This window comes from Silene latifolia, chromosome 3 (genome assembly GCF_048544455.1).
Source record: "Silene latifolia isolate original U9 population chromosome 3, ASM4854445v1, whole genome shotgun sequence".
Lineage (NCBI taxonomy): Eukaryota > Viridiplantae > Streptophyta > Magnoliopsida > Caryophyllales > Caryophyllaceae > Silene > Silene latifolia.
The window spans coordinates 7,503,564-7,519,867 of NC_133528.1; the positions used below are offsets into that span (position 1 = coordinate 7,503,564).

Consider the following 16,304-nt stretch of genomic DNA (forward strand, 5'->3'; position numbering starts at 1 on the left):
ATACGTTCGAGAGACGTGACAAGATGGAAATCTTGTCATGTAGATGCAAATTTGACTAACCGATTAGTCCGAGTTATTTGACTAGTAATTAGTCAAATATGTGATGTTGAGATATTATATTTAATACGGATTAAATATCATGGGCTAAGGCGAATTAACGAGTTAATTCGTAAAATTAAATATAAACGATTTATATTTAATTAAATGTATATTGAATATAATTATACAACAATTGTTTTTGTCGGACACGAATTAATAATTCAACTAACCCGTATTATTAGCTGATGCCTTAATTTCCGATAACCGATAACAGTTTATAATCAAACCGCGTCATATACATTCAGTCATTGGGGTTCGGACTACGAGTCAAATAGAAGAGGAAATGGAAAAGCCCATTTCCTCCCCATGGACTCGGTTTGGCCGAGCCAAACATAGACAAAAGGAGAGCTTCTCCTCTTGTCTAATCTAATCGTTCATTAGACAAAATATTAGGGTTTTGAAAGAGCATTCTCCTCTATCGAAACCGAGATCTCTCATCTCTAACAAACTCACATCAGTTCTCCACTTGACATAAGCCTCGCAGCCCCAAACCCGTATAAAGGACAAGTTAGGGACCGTTCCCTTCCATAGTTCATATGGAGTCTTGTCATGAGCTTTAGACGGACTTGATTAAGTATTAGAGCGGTGACAAAAGAGCATAACCCCATAATGAATCGGGTAAAACCGTGTGACTCATCATGGATCGAACCATATCAAGTAGTGTTCGATTTCTCCGTTCGGACACACCATTGGTGAGGTGTTCGGTGGAGTTAATCGTAGGGCAATCCCAGTCCTTTAGGTGTTGATCAAACTCGTGAGAAAGATACTCGCCACCACGATCTGAACGCAGTGTTTTAATCTTTCTACCTAATAGGTTCTGTACCCTATTTTGGTATTCCTTGAATCTCTCAAAGGATTCACTTTTGTGCTTCATTAAGTAGACATAGCCATATCTACTCAAATCGTCCGTGAAAGTGATGAAATACCTATAGCCTTCTCGTGCGGTGATTGACATAGGACCACATACATCCGTGTGTATGAGCCCTAATAGGTCAGCAGCGCGCATTCCAACACCTTTGAAGGAAATCCGAGTCATCTTACCGATGAGACATGATTCACACGTGCCAAATGATTGAAAATCAAAAGCCGAGATAGCTCCATGTTTGATGAGCTGTTTTACGCGTTTCTCATTAATGTGTCCCATACGGCATTGCCATAGATACGTTTGATCTTTGTCACCAACCTTTAACTTTTTATTCATTACGTGTAATATTTCCGAGGTCTGATCTAAAACATAAATTCCGTTCATGGAAAGCGCCTTGTCAGTAAATCATATCGTGTAATGAGAAAATGCAAGCATTGTTTTCTATTACAAATGAAAAACCAAGTTTATCAAGCGCGTTTAAACCGAAATAATGTTTTTGGAAAGACTAGGTACATAATAGCGATCATATAATGACAACTCAAATCCGCTTGGAAGCTGGATCACATATGTCCCCTTGGAGATGGCAGCTACTCTTGCTCCATTTCCAACACGCAGGTCCACCTCACCCTTTACGAGGGGTTCGATGTTTGAGCCCCGCACATGATTACACAGATGAGAACCACAACCAAGTATCAAGTACCCAAGTTCCGTAACTTGCGTGGTTAATCTCAATCATATGAATAAAAGTAGAAGAGAGAGAAGACATACCAACGGGTTTAACACGACCTGCCTTTAAGTCCTCATGATAAACAGGACATGTGCGTCTCCAATGCCCAGACTTGTGGCAATGATGGCATTCCATGTTTTCACTCTTGCTCTTTGTCATGCCCGATGAGTTGCTCGCCTCACCAGGACCACTCTTACCTGAACCCGACTTCTTGAACTTCGCCTTACCTCTTTGTTAGGTTTGCCGGAGCTTTGCCCTTACCTTTCCCTTTGTTTGACACAACGAGAACATCTTGTTTCGAGCTCCCACTGAACTTCATGTCCTTCTCGGTCTGTACGAGGAGGGAGTGCAATTCATGGGGAGTTTTCTTCAAATCATTCATATAGTAATTCGCTCTAAATTGCGAATAACCATCGTGGAGTGAATGAAGAATACGGTCGATAACGATATTCTCGCTGATGTTACTGATTAAAGGTCTCCAGTTTCTCGACATTCTCAATCATGCTGAGAATGTGTGGGCTAACAGTTGGCCCTTTCGAGTCTCGCATCAAAGAAGCGAGTGGTATGCTCATAGGTCACGATTCTCGGTGCTTTCGAGAATTCCTTGGTGAGCGTGGTGAAAATCTTGTTTGCACCATGGGCTATGAAGCGTTTCTGCAAATTGGGTTCCATTGCAAAAATGAGTACGTTTTTTACCGCACCCGCTTCTAAAGCGAAATCGTTATACTCGTTGATTTCGTTAATTCCAGCCGTGGGGCCTGGGTTTAACGGCATGGGCTCAGCGAGATATCCGAGCTTCCCGTCGGCAGCGGCGGCAGCATTCCGTAATCGCCTCCCGATCGCGAAGTTGGATCCGTCATTCTTGATCGAGTAGACCGATTCATCCGACTCATGAAGATCCTAAGCCAGGACTCACGGTCCAATGTGGCACTTGGCATTGGGTTATCACTTGAACCAGCCATTTGTTGTTTAGCAGTTTAATACGTGATCTACACTGAAAAAGAAGAAAAACAAAACGAAATAAGCAACTCATCGAGGTGATTTAAGTCTATTTTAAAATTCATTTTAAACATGTAGACTCTTGCACTTGCATAATTGATCTCCCTCAAGAATGATACAAGTGATCCCAAGACTCAATTTGATAAATTGATAAGCCAACTGTTTAGCTAATTCTTAGGAAGAACTCTTGGTCGATAGATTTCTGTAAATCCTATCTATAGTCCACCATGATCACAGGATCGTACGAGTGACCATAGTGTTGAGATAAAATAGGTCAATTGGTTCCAACTTACCCGACGTAGAAGGGGTCATAGTATGCCTACCGACGAAGAAGGGATTCATTGGAGTTTGACCTATAAAGACCGTTCTCAATTTTAGTTTATACGAGGAAGATCCCATCAACTAAATTATAATTCATTTTAAGTGAACGAATAACTAGCGTCTGTCGTGAATGAATTTATTTGGATGATGGCTTAAAACGTGTGACATGAGAATGTCAATGAAAACTAACTCGTGACCTCTATATGTGTCAGTTTTCATGCAATAATTAGGTGGTTTGGTTTTTAGGTGGAAAATGATGCAAATTATCGTAACAAGGAATAAATAAAGTAATGCAAAACGTAAATAAAAATTTCCTAGTGTGGCCTATCCTAGTATAAGAACAAAATACATCTTTGGAATCCACCGTTGGACCCGAAAAGCTTGTCTTGATGTTCCATCTTGATCCAAGTAGCGGGAGTGAGCATCTGGTCTCCATCTTTGGTCTTCTCAAAAATTACAATTTAAAATTACAAATATAAACCTATTTACATTCTAATTAAAACTGTAATTACAAGTGAAAAATCCAAAACGGAGATGCGAGATCTCAAAATACAACCAAGACCGTGTTCCATCATTACGGTAACACGTTCTACTAAGGCCACACTAAGTTACAATCAATTGTAAAAATTAAATACGTAATAAAAGGCATTCACGGCATTCATAATTAACGATAAATAAAATGCATCAACTAAAAACAAATTCATTCGTGACATAATTCCGTAATTATGTTAAATTTATCCAAACCACCTTTTAATGATTAAAATTCATGTGATAAAACCGCTTCTATCATTTAATTTTAATCCATTATAATCCGTCATTTTAAAGACGCTTTAAAACAACTATATGGTACGTGAGTGAACCGATTCACTATTAAGCGAGTGTACTATATCCGTATAAAGTACATATTGAAGCCAAAAGAAAATTTAAATCAAAAGAAACAAATTTTCAAAGCTGTTAAAGGCAAAATCCCTCGATCCAGGGACACAAGTGCTCGATCGAGGAACAAAAGGGCTCGATCGATCGAATCGCAAGTCGATCGAGGGGTATCTGTCGGGAGTACTCGATCGACTAACCTGGAGGTCGATCGAGTACCTATATCAGCAAATCTGCTCGATCGAGTACGAGGACAACTCGATCGAGCGGAGGGTTTTGAAGCGAGGTCGATCGAGTACGCAAGGACTCGATCGAGCAAAAAATTTTGAACGGGGTCGATCGAGTACAGCAGGGACTCGATCGAGCAAAAAATATACAGAAAAGCCACTCGATCGATTAAAAACATGGTCGATCGAGTGCTAAAAACTCTGGAAAATTCAAAACCCTCGTGAAAACATATTTCGAGACAAAAACAATTGCAAATATGATCAAAAACGCATTAAAACAAATTTGACAATTGACAAAACATGACATATTGTTATAATCTCTGTATAAAACAACAATATGCAAAAACCAAATCGAAAAAACATGAAATTACCGTGTAATACATGACACGGTTTGAAAAAAAAAATCTGCCGTGTATACTAGGCACGGTTTTCAAAGCAGAAAATCATCGTTTCAAAAACGTTTTATGAAAAACACATGAAAAATCCACGTGGCCTCGCTCTGATACCACTTGTGGGTTAATATCCGTATACTACCCTTTAAATTTAGGACTATAACGTAAATTTAACATGCGAATATCGTCATAAAACATGAAAACAATAGAAACGATAATAAACAAGAAATAACCTCGGGTCCTTATTGTGCGGCGTAAAGAACAGGAATCAAACGAGTTTCCCTCCTAATTGTTGCACCCAAGACTTGTCCGAGATATGCCCTTGTGCTAGATAGTGTTCTCCGATTGCCTTGCAGTATTGGGAGAACTGATGTGAGTTTGTTAGAGATGAGAGATCTCGGTTTCGATAGAGGAGAATGCTCTTTCAAAACCCTAATATTTTGTCTAATGAACGATTAGATTAGACAAGAGGAGAAGCTCTCCTTTTGTCTATGTTTGGCTCGGCCAAACCGAGTCCATGGGGAGGAAATGGGCTTTTCCATTTCCTCTTCTATTTGACTCGTAGTCCGAACCCCAATGACTGAATGTATATGACGCGGTTTGATTATAAAGCGTTATCGGTTATCGGAAATTAAGGCATCGGCTAATAATACGGGTTAGCTGAATTATTAATTCGTGTCCAAAACAAAAACGAGTATTGTATAATTATATTCAATATACATTTAATTAAATATAAATCGTTTTATATTTAATTTTACGAATTAACTGGTTAATTCGCCTTAGCCCATGATATTTAATCCGTATTAAATATAATATCTCAACATCACATATTTGACTAATTACTAGTCAAATAACTCGGACTAACTGGTTAGTCAAATTTGGCATCTACATGACAGTATTTCCATACTGTCACGTCTCTCGAACGTATCCTATAGGTGTGACTTTTAGGGACCAGTTGATCACCGCCATCTGTATGACAATAACGTCAAACTTATCTAGCAAGCCAACCGTTATTGATAAACGTGGATCAACTGATAATAATACCAAAGTATGCCCTTTGATCCTTTTAGAGGTTTATAAGTCCTTGCACTAACTGTTAAGGACACCAACCCCAACATTTGGGGTTGATGCCGTAGAGGCATCGGGTGGTTTATGGGTAGGATGGAGAGTTGAAGCTAAGATGAAGTTGGTGAAGGCTTGTAATAATTTTATTATCCTTGTTGTCGAGAAATATAACGGAAGGTTATGGTATCTTGTGCTTTTTTATGGTGCTCCAAGTTTAAGTTTGCGTACCTCTGTGCTAATGGAAATAGAGAAATGGATGGATACATGTCATCACCCATTCCTTATAGTAGGGGATTTTAATCAAGTTGAGTACAGTTGTGATAAATTAAATTCTAGTCAAAGACCAATCGAAGGGGCGGAGGATTTCAGTCTATGGAAATTAAGGAATGAGTTGGTGGAGATTCCTTTTAAAGGACCACGCTTTACATGGTGCAATAACAGAAAGGGAAATAAGAGGGTTTACGAGAGGCTGGACAAAGCTCTGGGGTCTAAAGACTGGTTCTCCTTCTTTCCGGAGTCGGGTATTAAACATTATCTTATCCAAATTTCTGATCACGCTCCGATTGAAGTTGATTTGAATCTAATTAAGAATGAAGGTAAAAAACCGTATAAAATCGATGCGTGGGCACTGGATTACGAGGAATGTCTTGAAAAGGTGCGGCAGGTTTGGAGTACTAGTGATAAGGGGTCACCGGCTTACTGCATCACCAGGAAGATGGCCCGAGTTCGCACTAGTATTAAAAAGTGGACTCTGGACAAAAAGGCGGAATGACAGGTGAAATGAGATGATTTTGACAGAAAACTTGAACAAGGGATGAACTTAGCGTGCTCGGGTGAAGGCTGTGAAGAGTATGACAAAACAAATGATGAGGTGAGGGAATTTGCAAAAGCCGCTGCGGTTTTTTGGAAGCAAAGAGCGAAATTAAAGTGGACTGTAGATGGGGATACATGTACTAAGTTTTTCTTCAATTGGGTCAAGGGGCGCGCAGGAAGAAATCATATCCATGGGATAAAAGGGAAAGATAGTCTATGGCGGTATGACGATGATTTTATTAGTGGTGAATTTCAACACTCTTTTATGGATCTCTATTTGGCATCGGGAAATGGCGTGGAAGTAAGGGATGGCTCGGCTTTTGTTAATATCCTCAAGCATGTCAAACGGGTGGTAGCACAGGATGAGGGAGACAGATTAGGTAGACCTTTTACAGCTAAAGAGGTTCGGGGGGCTGTTTTTCAAATGGGGGCTTTTAAAGCTCCAGGTCCGGATGGTATACCAGCTTGTTTCTACCAAAAATGTTGGTCGCTGATTAAAGGTGAGTTTACCATGGCGGTGCTATCCATTTTAAACTCTGGTAGGGTTTTACGGGAGGCTAATAGAACCTTTATTACTCTTATTCCAAAAACCGATACGCCAGAAGGGGTTTCAGATTATCGTCCTATAAGCCAGTGTAATGTGATAATGCGAGTTGTTACCAAATGTATTGCAAATCGGATGGCAAAGGTTATGGGTTCCTTGGTAAGTGAATCACAAAATGCATTTCTGCCGGGTAGAAGCATTAGTGATAATATCTTAGTGGCACATTAAGCGATTCATAATATTTCGAGGTTTAAAATGGGTAAACATGGAAGATGTGCTTTTAAAGCGGATATGAGTAAAGCTTATGATAGGGTAAGATGGGATTTTCTGGAATCGGTATTACTAAAGTTTGGTTTTCCTCAGAAGTTGGTAAGGCTCATTATGAACTGTGTTACAACAGTAAGTTATGAAATTCTTTTTAATGGAAAGCCGTTACCTCAATTTCGACCGTTGTGTGGATTAAGACAAGGAGACCCGCTGTCACCATATCTTTTCATCCTATGCATGGAGGTACTTGCGGCGAATATTGATGATGCCCACGATTTGAGACGGATTCATGGCTTTCAACTATGCAGGAGTGTAAGACCAATAACACACCTGTTTTTTGCTGATGACTCCGTTTTCTTTTTCAAGGATAAGGGTAGAACGGCTGAAAATCTCATGTGCCTTATTAATGAATATTGTGCGGCTTCAGGACAAAAAATAAACCCGACAAAATCAGGTATCATCTTCAGCCCGAACACTACTTTAGCTAAGGCTCAGAACATTTTGAAGGTCTTTCGGATTAGGGCCAACAAAGGAATTGGGAAGTACCTTGGAATTCCGGCAGAGTTTCAGGAATTGAAAAAAGGTATTTTTAATGCTTTAGTGGAGCATATTACAAAACGCATCTCGTTATGGAATGGAATTTTCTTATCACCAGCGGGAAGACTTACTCTAATTTCATCAGTCCTATCAAACCTCTCAAATTACTTTCTATCGGTTTTCAAGATTCCGGTAAGAGTGTCAAAAAAGATTAATTCTCTTCTGGCACAATTTTGGTGGACGGGATGTAAACTAGGGAAGAATATTCACTGGTGTAGTAAAAATTTCCTGAGTTTTCCTAAATGCGTTGGAGGACTTGGGATACGGAATGTGGCGTGTTTGAATCAAGCTCTGTTGGCCAAGCATGGTTGGAGGCTCGTTTCTGGAGACACCTCCCTGTTTAGCAAGATCTTTCGGCACAAATTGTTTGGCACAAACACTTTTTCTCACAGCAGTGTGCACATCAAGGGAACTGGTGCGTCGTGGGGTGTCCGCAACATCATTCATGGGTTCCATCTGATTAGGGAGCACATTGGTTGGAAGCCAGAGCGAAACTCAAGTCTAAACGTATGGTTATCTCGGTGGGTTGGGGGTGTATGCCCCGAACCAAGAGACTGCTGGTTAGGTGTCAATAATGTTCACTTGGCTAATCTACAAGTGAGACATCTTTTACTGCCAAATGGTGGATGGAATGAACCCTATATCCGGACACTTTTCAAGGAGGATTATACGGAAATGATTTTGGCAATTCCTCTTCGCAACTTGCGAGAGGTGGATGAGGTTTTTTGACCTCACACAAGGGATGGGGTCTACACAGTTAAGAGTGGCTACGGGCTGATCTTTGATGAGTACATGTGTAGGCATGGTTCACAGAAAGATAAAGCTAGGATGGGAGACCGGGGAAAGGTTTTTTGCAGGAAACAACTATGGCATCTCCAATCCCTAATATATGGAAAATCCTGATCTGGAGGATTTTATCGAACACACTTCCCGTGGGAATGGAATTTAAGAAGCGAGATCAGGACATGAGTGTCACTTGTGGAATGTGCGGGACAAACCAAGGACAATTGGAAACAGTTGAGCACATCTTTCGAGATTGTGCTATCGCAGGTAGGATTTGGGCGGGTTCGGACCTAGGTATAAGGGTTGAAAATGCAGGGTCACTCAGCATCATTGATTGGATTATTGACTGGGTCAGCTACCTATCTGGTGGGGAGGAAGGAAAGAAGCGGGTGATAATGTTCATGGCAGTGATGTGGGGTCTGTGGAATTTACGCAACAGGGTTAAGTTTGATGGAATGACCTTGAATTCGCAGGTTATATCGGGGTTTTTGTTTACCCTGATTAAGGAAAAAGCTAATATCCTCATTGATCACGTTGATGGTGCTCGACTCAGGTCTAATCCAAGAGGGGTGGATGATGTTGTTCTAGACACTATGCAATCTGCGATTAAGGATGGCTTCCCTTTCCAGATGATAGGTAACCCGGACTAATGTGACATTATCCGCGTTAAAGTGTATGCTAGTTGGAACCGGAACTATGCGGCGGCGTTCGGATGGGTGGCTTACGATTGGACGGGTCGGGAGTTGAACTGTTGACAGGTGCGATCTCGAGCGGAATCAGCACTGCAAGCGGAAGCGATGGGACTGCGAGACGTTCTCATTTGGGCATCTTTGGGGGGACATCTTCATTTGCAGATCTCGACTGACTGCTTACAGCTTATCTATGAGCTTGCAGGGGTGGATAAGGCTGATCATCTAATCGTGGCTCTTTTAGAAGATATGCGGAGCCTTTCTAGCGTTTTTCATTGTTTATCTTTTACTTTTATTCCAAGACATCTTAATATCTTAGCGCATGGCCTGGCTCGACAGGCCATGAGACTGTAGAACTTTCCTTTACAGCTGTGAAAAAAAAAAGTTTAGATCCTGTGCTATATTACGGTTTTTTTTAGTTTTGTTTTATACAAAGACATTCTCATTAAATTAATTACATAAATTGATTTGTAACCTTTTTTTTCTCATTTCTTTAAAAGTCATCCTACATACAAACAACATTATACAAAGTATAACCTCACCTATGCTGGCAGGATAGTCCTAATCAACTCTATGTTGAATACTCTTTATTCATATTGGGCAGGCATTTTTCTTATTCCTAAAGCTGTGATTAAGAGGATTGAAGCAATTTGTAGGAATTTCTTATGGGATGGGAGTTCTGATTATCACAGGGTCCCTCTAATTGCTTGGGATAAAATCACTTTACCAAAAGAGGAAGGAGGCCTCAGAATCAAAAAAGCTGAGACCTGGAATGTTGCCACTGTGGCCAAACTAGTAGATTGGATATAGGGTAAGGCTGATAGACTCTGGGTTAGGTGGATAAATCATATCTATCTGAAGAATGGAAGCTGGCATGATTACAGACCACCTGCAGATGCTGCTTGGGCATGGAAATCTATATGTAAAATCAAGGAAAAGATGAAACTGGCCTATGTGAATGATCAATGGACTCCTGACTCAGATGGGTACTCTGTCAAACATGGATATGAATGGCTCAGGCATAACCAAAATAAGCAAGACTAGTATACAGTGGTATGGAATAAGTGGAATGTTTCCAAGCATGTTGTTATCACTTGGATTGCTATAAATAATGGGCTCAATGTCAGGGAGGAGCTTTTGGGTGGTTATTGCCGGGAAGCAAGCTGCGCAATTGTGAATGTGCAGCTGAAACAACTGAGCATATGTTATTCAAATGTGATTACAGTAGAAAGGTGCTGCAGTGTATTGAAAACTGGTGTGGTTTCAGAATTGATGTGTCTATGACAAACTCAGGTAGAACAGGTCTGAAGTCAGGAGTTCATTCGATGCTATGGACAGCCTGCTATTATTATACCTGGTACCAAAGGAACAATGCTCGACTAAATGTAGCTCTGATGAGGCCTAACAAGGTAGCTGAGTGTGTGAGGGAGGAAGCTAAGCGAAGGATACGTCTCATGATTTGCAATGATCTGAGTCGAGGTGACAAATAATGGATTAGGAGATGGGGTTTGGTCCCTACTGTTGGCCAAGATACTAGCTAGCTTCTCTTGTTTGTATTGTTTTCCTTGCTTCTTTGTAGGAGTATAAGCATGTTCAGGCTGATACTCTTGAACTTTATGGTCCATGTTTAAACTCGTCGTCAAAAGCTACCAACCAAAACAATATTTATAACTTCACAAACTACTCTTAGTAAAGTGGTAAATACAGGTCAGATCCCAAGGGACGAGTATTGATGTAGGATTCTCAATTATAAATAGCTATGTCTTAGGGTGTCACAATTTGGGTTGAGGTGATGTGTAATCTAAACTAATCAACAAAAATGAAAGTAAATTAATGAAAACAAAGCAAAGTAATTAAAGAGGTTTGTAAACAAATGATTAAAGGCACTAGGGTGTCATGGGTTCATAGGGGATTCATGGGAGTTGATCATACAAACATGTTCTCAATTAGATGCAAGCACTTATTGTTGTGATGGGATCGAGTTAGTGTATATCTTACAATCCCTAAGAAGGTTTGGGTCCCGGAGACAAGTCGTCTAGACTGTACAACACCTACAAGTCGGCTTAATCATTCCTATTCAACTCTATGCATGGTCTAATGAGGCTCGAGTTGGTTTATGTCTTACAAGCCTCATTGAAAAGATAAGGGATGGTCAAAAAATGCAAGGTCAAAAAATGCATTTCATCAAACATAAAATGTGCATAGGTTGAAATCACAACAAGCAAGCAAATTAATTATGAAAACATATTAGATTAAGCATAGATCAATCCCCATGTTTGTTTCCCCTAATCCCCCATTAACCCTAGCTAAAGAAACTACTCACTCATGATTAAGTTTAGCATGCTAATAAGGTTGTCAATCATACTAACAAAGCAAAACATGATGAATAAATGAAAGTGATTAACAATAATTAAACAAGATTAAGAAGGAATTATACCTATGGAGATGATCCAAAATAATAAAGGAAAGAATAATAGAAGTACTTGATGATTGATGGAAGGTTGTCAATCCTCCAAATAAACCCAAATAATCTTCTAATTACCGAAATAAAAGGAAAAACAATAGAGAAATTAAGGAAAGATTAAGATGTGATTAATATTGAGAATTGTATTGCAACTAAATTAAGACTAATTTAAGAGAGTATTAAGATTGGATTAGAAATTGATTAAAATTGGATGCTAATCTAGGTAGTACAAAGGGGTATTTATACTAAAGATTAGGTACAAGGATTAGGGTTACTAAGGGCTTAAATGACTATTAAGACCCTAAGAAAAATTGAGGAAATGCTACTCCCGAAGGAAATGCGCGAATCCTCCTTGCTAGTCCTGCCACGATCCGCTCGTCCCGTGCTGAGGCACGGGCTGTTCTGTCTTGGGATCCGCTCGGATCAGGGAGGAGACGCTCAGATCTTTGCTGCACGGTCCGCTCGTCCTGGGATCAAGCCGCTCGGATCCTTGCAGTGTGGCACGCTCGGATCATGCTCGGGCCGCTCGGATCCTTGGGCAGAGTGCTTCTCTTGTTTAGCTCCTTAACAATCCGCGAGGATCATGTTGGGGATGCAAGGATCCTTTCATCATTGCCCATTTCACTTTATTTATTTACTTAGGCCTCTAGTGTCGGTCTTCTCTTTGATGCTTGGTCATTAGATGCGATCCATTTAGCTCCATTTCGCCTCATAAATGCAAGGTTACCCATCCTCTCCTACCAAGGACACAAAACCTCAAAGAATATGCAAAATGGGAAACTAAAGATAATAAATGACTCAAATATATGCTAAAAAGCATAGGAACGAGGTTAATTCGGGGACTAAATGTGCTCAAATATGAGTCACATCACTTTGGTTGTATATTTGCAAAGGTTTGATATATACTATCTACTCACATTTCACCAAAAAAAAAAAAAAAATACAAATGGAGATAGTTTATTAAGCTCAAAATAACACACATGAATGAACTATAAGATAAATTATGCACATGAAAGAATCATAAGATAAATAACACATTAGTAAATTGGTACCTGCAAATTCTTGACAAGTTTTCAGTATACGCGGTTTAGTCACAAAATGGAAATTGGGGGCGACAAGTACAAACCATTAGATTGCATTACAGAAATGAAAAAATATAACAAACCAAGGTAATTTATGAAGATTAAAATAACAAATGTGAATGTTAAATTGTTCAATTCATGATTTAAGGTTTGTAAAAGATGAGAAGTGAAATTGAATCATAACCTAGTCTCAGTTTGTTCAACACCCTTGTTATTTAACAGTTGTGGGTCAAAATCAATTCACTAAATTTCTGGCTACAGATTTGGTTTCTCTGAAAGTTAACTCATCAACCCTAATCATCAGATTGGATCAAAAACTCATCACTAACTGTAGCATTGAGGCACAAACATAAGACACATATGCAATGATGAGGATGAGATAAGTGAATAAACGAACTTTAAAACCGAAAAATCAGAAATCTCTAATTTTGTAATTTGAATAAAAACACTTATAATTACCCAAAAACCTAATTAGTTAAATCGAAATTATTCAAGTTAGGAGATTATACCCTGGCAAAGAGAACGAAAATTTGCAGAGGGATGAGCCGCCGTTGCTGGGGTTGTCACAGTGGATAAGTTAGGGCTCGATGATGGCAAGGACGAGTGCGTCGATCGCAGAAACTGAGATTTGGGAAATTAGGTTAGAGCTGCAAAGGACGGTTGTATAAGCGTCTTCGTGGGCTGCATCCTGATCTTTGTGGTTGACAATGGTAGAATACATATTAACTAAAGAAACTCGTCATAAACCTAATTACCCAGAAATTAGAACTAGAAATTTAAAGCAACAATTAAACTTGGAACTTGAAATTTAAGGAACAAATTAGGGAAAATTACCAATTCGCAGTAGGGTTGATGTTGAGATGGATCCGCCTCAGATTTGTGGTAGGTTGTGATTGTGGAGAAATCCGAGAGAGAATGAGAAAGAGAGAGATCGAAAATGGAGCTTAGATTTGTTTGATTGAGCTTCAAGTTGAGGCTTATCTGAATATCTGTTACCTTAAACAACTCGCGTGACACGTGCCTTCAATGTGGCTATTTGAGGCGTTATATAAAGAAAACGCCGCATATAAGTCATTTGAGGCGTTATTCTATAAAAATGCCGCAATTACTTTAATTTTTGGGGAAGAAAAGGGAAAACTCGATTTTTATTTGCCGTGTTTGCGTGAAAAACGCCTCAAATAACCCGCCGCAAAATAATGTTTTTCCACTAGTGGGAGCCTCACAGATGCTCTAAGATTCTACCTTCGTCAATACTCTAGCCCTACAATGGGGTTTATGGGTGGGGGTTGGTGGAGTGGGGTTTCAACGGAGGTGGTGTAGGGAGCTGCATGCTGTCGACTATATGGCAAGGTAGTCAGGGAGTGTGCACACTGACGACTAGAACTTAGAGAGACTGCCGTCGGTGGCGGTGGCCTGGTGGGTTAATATTTCACATTACGTTCTAAACCAAACAAGTTTTATAATCAAAGGGGAATTCAATTCATTTCCCCGAATTTCCCTTTCTAATTCCCTTTCCCGCCTTCGAACCAAACGCCTTCTAAAACTACTAAAATTATTAGACGGAATTAAAAATATAAACCAAAAGACCGCTTGCAGCATTGCGCGCAGTCGGGCACCTAGTTTAAAGATAAGAGGAAACCAGATAGAAAGGAAAAAAACATCAGCCACAGTTGAACACCACTTGAACAACGCTTAACACATAACCTTTTGCTACCCTTAAATTAAGCTTCAATCTATTAGTTGTTCAAAACAAAATTCATCTAAAACTACTGCGTCAGTAGTCACATACTGTGATTCCAAGACAATCTAAAATCGACTCGGCAAATATTCATTCATTTGTTTGTTACTTAATAACGCTCCATATTGAATGGCACCTTGCCGAGAACAAGGTTCTATCTCACGGGTCCCTGCAGGAAGCCCTAAGGGCCCTCGACTATAAGCATCCACGGAGCTTCCGGCTCTCTCCTTCGTGCTTCTGTGATTCAAATCCAACCCGGGATAATTACCCTCAAATGGTTATCACAGCTCTGCCTTCGCCTCCAAGTCGATTTGGATTGAGCCATCATCCCTAACATTCTCCATCTTTAGGGAGGGCATTGCTAGCTCAAGCTGGTCCATTTCTTCACCTGTAATTCTAGCAGTGAATCGCCTCGCCTCCAAGTCAAGGTCTTTCCACTCGGCTACAATTCTTCTAGCACCCTTGGTGTTGCAAAGAGGCAAAGTGCATTAAACAAAACTACATTCTGATTGTGTATATGTTGAATACTGGGTAACAGACGCCAAACTCTGGTTTTAATTATATATTAGCCATGTTCAATTTACGGGAGACCTTGAGGCTATGGTATAACACAATTGTTATTGTTTATTGTGTTTGATTTTCAGGAGTACCATTGACTTTCATTTGTTATATAATGATTTGTCAAAAATTGTAAAATCTACATCATTATATAGAAATATATTTTTATAAAGAATACTAACTTCATAGAAATTAAGACATACTGATAATAAAGAAAGGCAGATAAAAAAAAAAAAAAATTCAGAGCCCTACCTGAAGCTTAGGCTCCTTGGTCATTGGATTGTTGCAAAGGTCAATAGTTTTTGCCTTAGATTTCGTAGAATTGCCACACCATGACTCACACCAGAGCCACTCCTGGGGTAGAGAAAAGATGGGCACGGTATGCTGAGCATAGTTTGGGAGATCCTGAAATATACCCAAATATTAACAGCATGACAAAATGATAAGGAGTCTTTCTTCTTTCTTCCAAATCTCTTTTGGAGAATGTTCATTTTCTCAAATGTTGGCAATTACTTTACAGTTTTACCAAACAGCACAACTTTGAGTGCATGTGAAGTTGAATCGGGAGTAAAGATGTATTTTCTATTTCTAACTGGAGCCAAATATTTTCTTCATTTTTTTTCCATTTTTTTGTTGCTTTTGAATATGATGGAACAAAACAAAGTTACTATACAATACAATACGCTTCTTTATTGTGAAGCCACATTGGGTTGATGCAAATCTTGATGCATTTTCAATATGGCTCATAAAGAACCTTGAAACACATGGGTAATGTTATTGTTGTAGGCAGAAGAGAAGCAGCTCTTAATTGGCCCAAAGGCCGCCTTGAATTTTTTTACAAACTAAAACAAATCAGTTAAGTTGCAAGTTGAGACTCTTATGAGATACCTGGTCTAGATTAGAGAGACTATTCGGATCCTTGCTAAGAGTTTCATAAAATACTCTGAGGGTATCTCCAGCAGCAGTTTGACGAAATTTTGCCAGATCTACAACATAAAGTGCACTGCAAGATGCAAAATTCAACCAAAAATTAGTCTCCTCAAAGACGGTCTCATCAGAACATAATTTGAGACAACCCTAATTCAACTACTAGAATCCATACCAATACCAATTAACCCACTAAATAAAACCAACAAAACTACCCAAGAATATGGTTCAGCCTCATGTTCTTTCCTGAAGTTCGTGTTCATTGTTCAACATA

The 16,304-nt window shown here is 39.5% G+C and overlaps 2 protein-coding genes across 2 annotated transcripts in view; one reads left to right on the forward strand and one right to left on the reverse strand.

Annotated features, from left to right (window-relative positions):
• The first annotated feature begins 5,683 nt into the window (after positions 1-5,683).
• On the forward strand, positions 5,684-6,340 carry LOC141648598 (uncharacterized). The gene has a single exon (XM_074457326.1). It carries the CDS (start codon positions 5,684-5,686, stop codon positions 6,338-6,340), a length of 657 nt encoding a protein of 218 aa, XP_074313427.1.
• An 8,159-nt stretch (positions 6,341-14,499) lies between these two features.
• Positions 14,500-16,304, reverse strand: part of LOC141647007 (UDP-glucose:glycoprotein glucosyltransferase-like) — a 37,957-nt gene continuing 36,152 nt past the window's right edge. The window contains exons 35-37 of the mRNA XM_074455035.1: positions 15,992-16,106; positions 15,356-15,508; positions 14,500-15,006 (exon numbers count right to left, since the gene is read on the reverse strand). Coding sequence (XP_074311136.1) covers positions 14,827-15,006; positions 15,356-15,508; positions 15,992-16,106 — 448 coding nt within the window. The 3' untranslated portion in view covers positions 14,500-14,826. The remainder of the gene's footprint in view (positions 15,007-15,355; positions 15,509-15,991; positions 16,107-16,304) is intronic.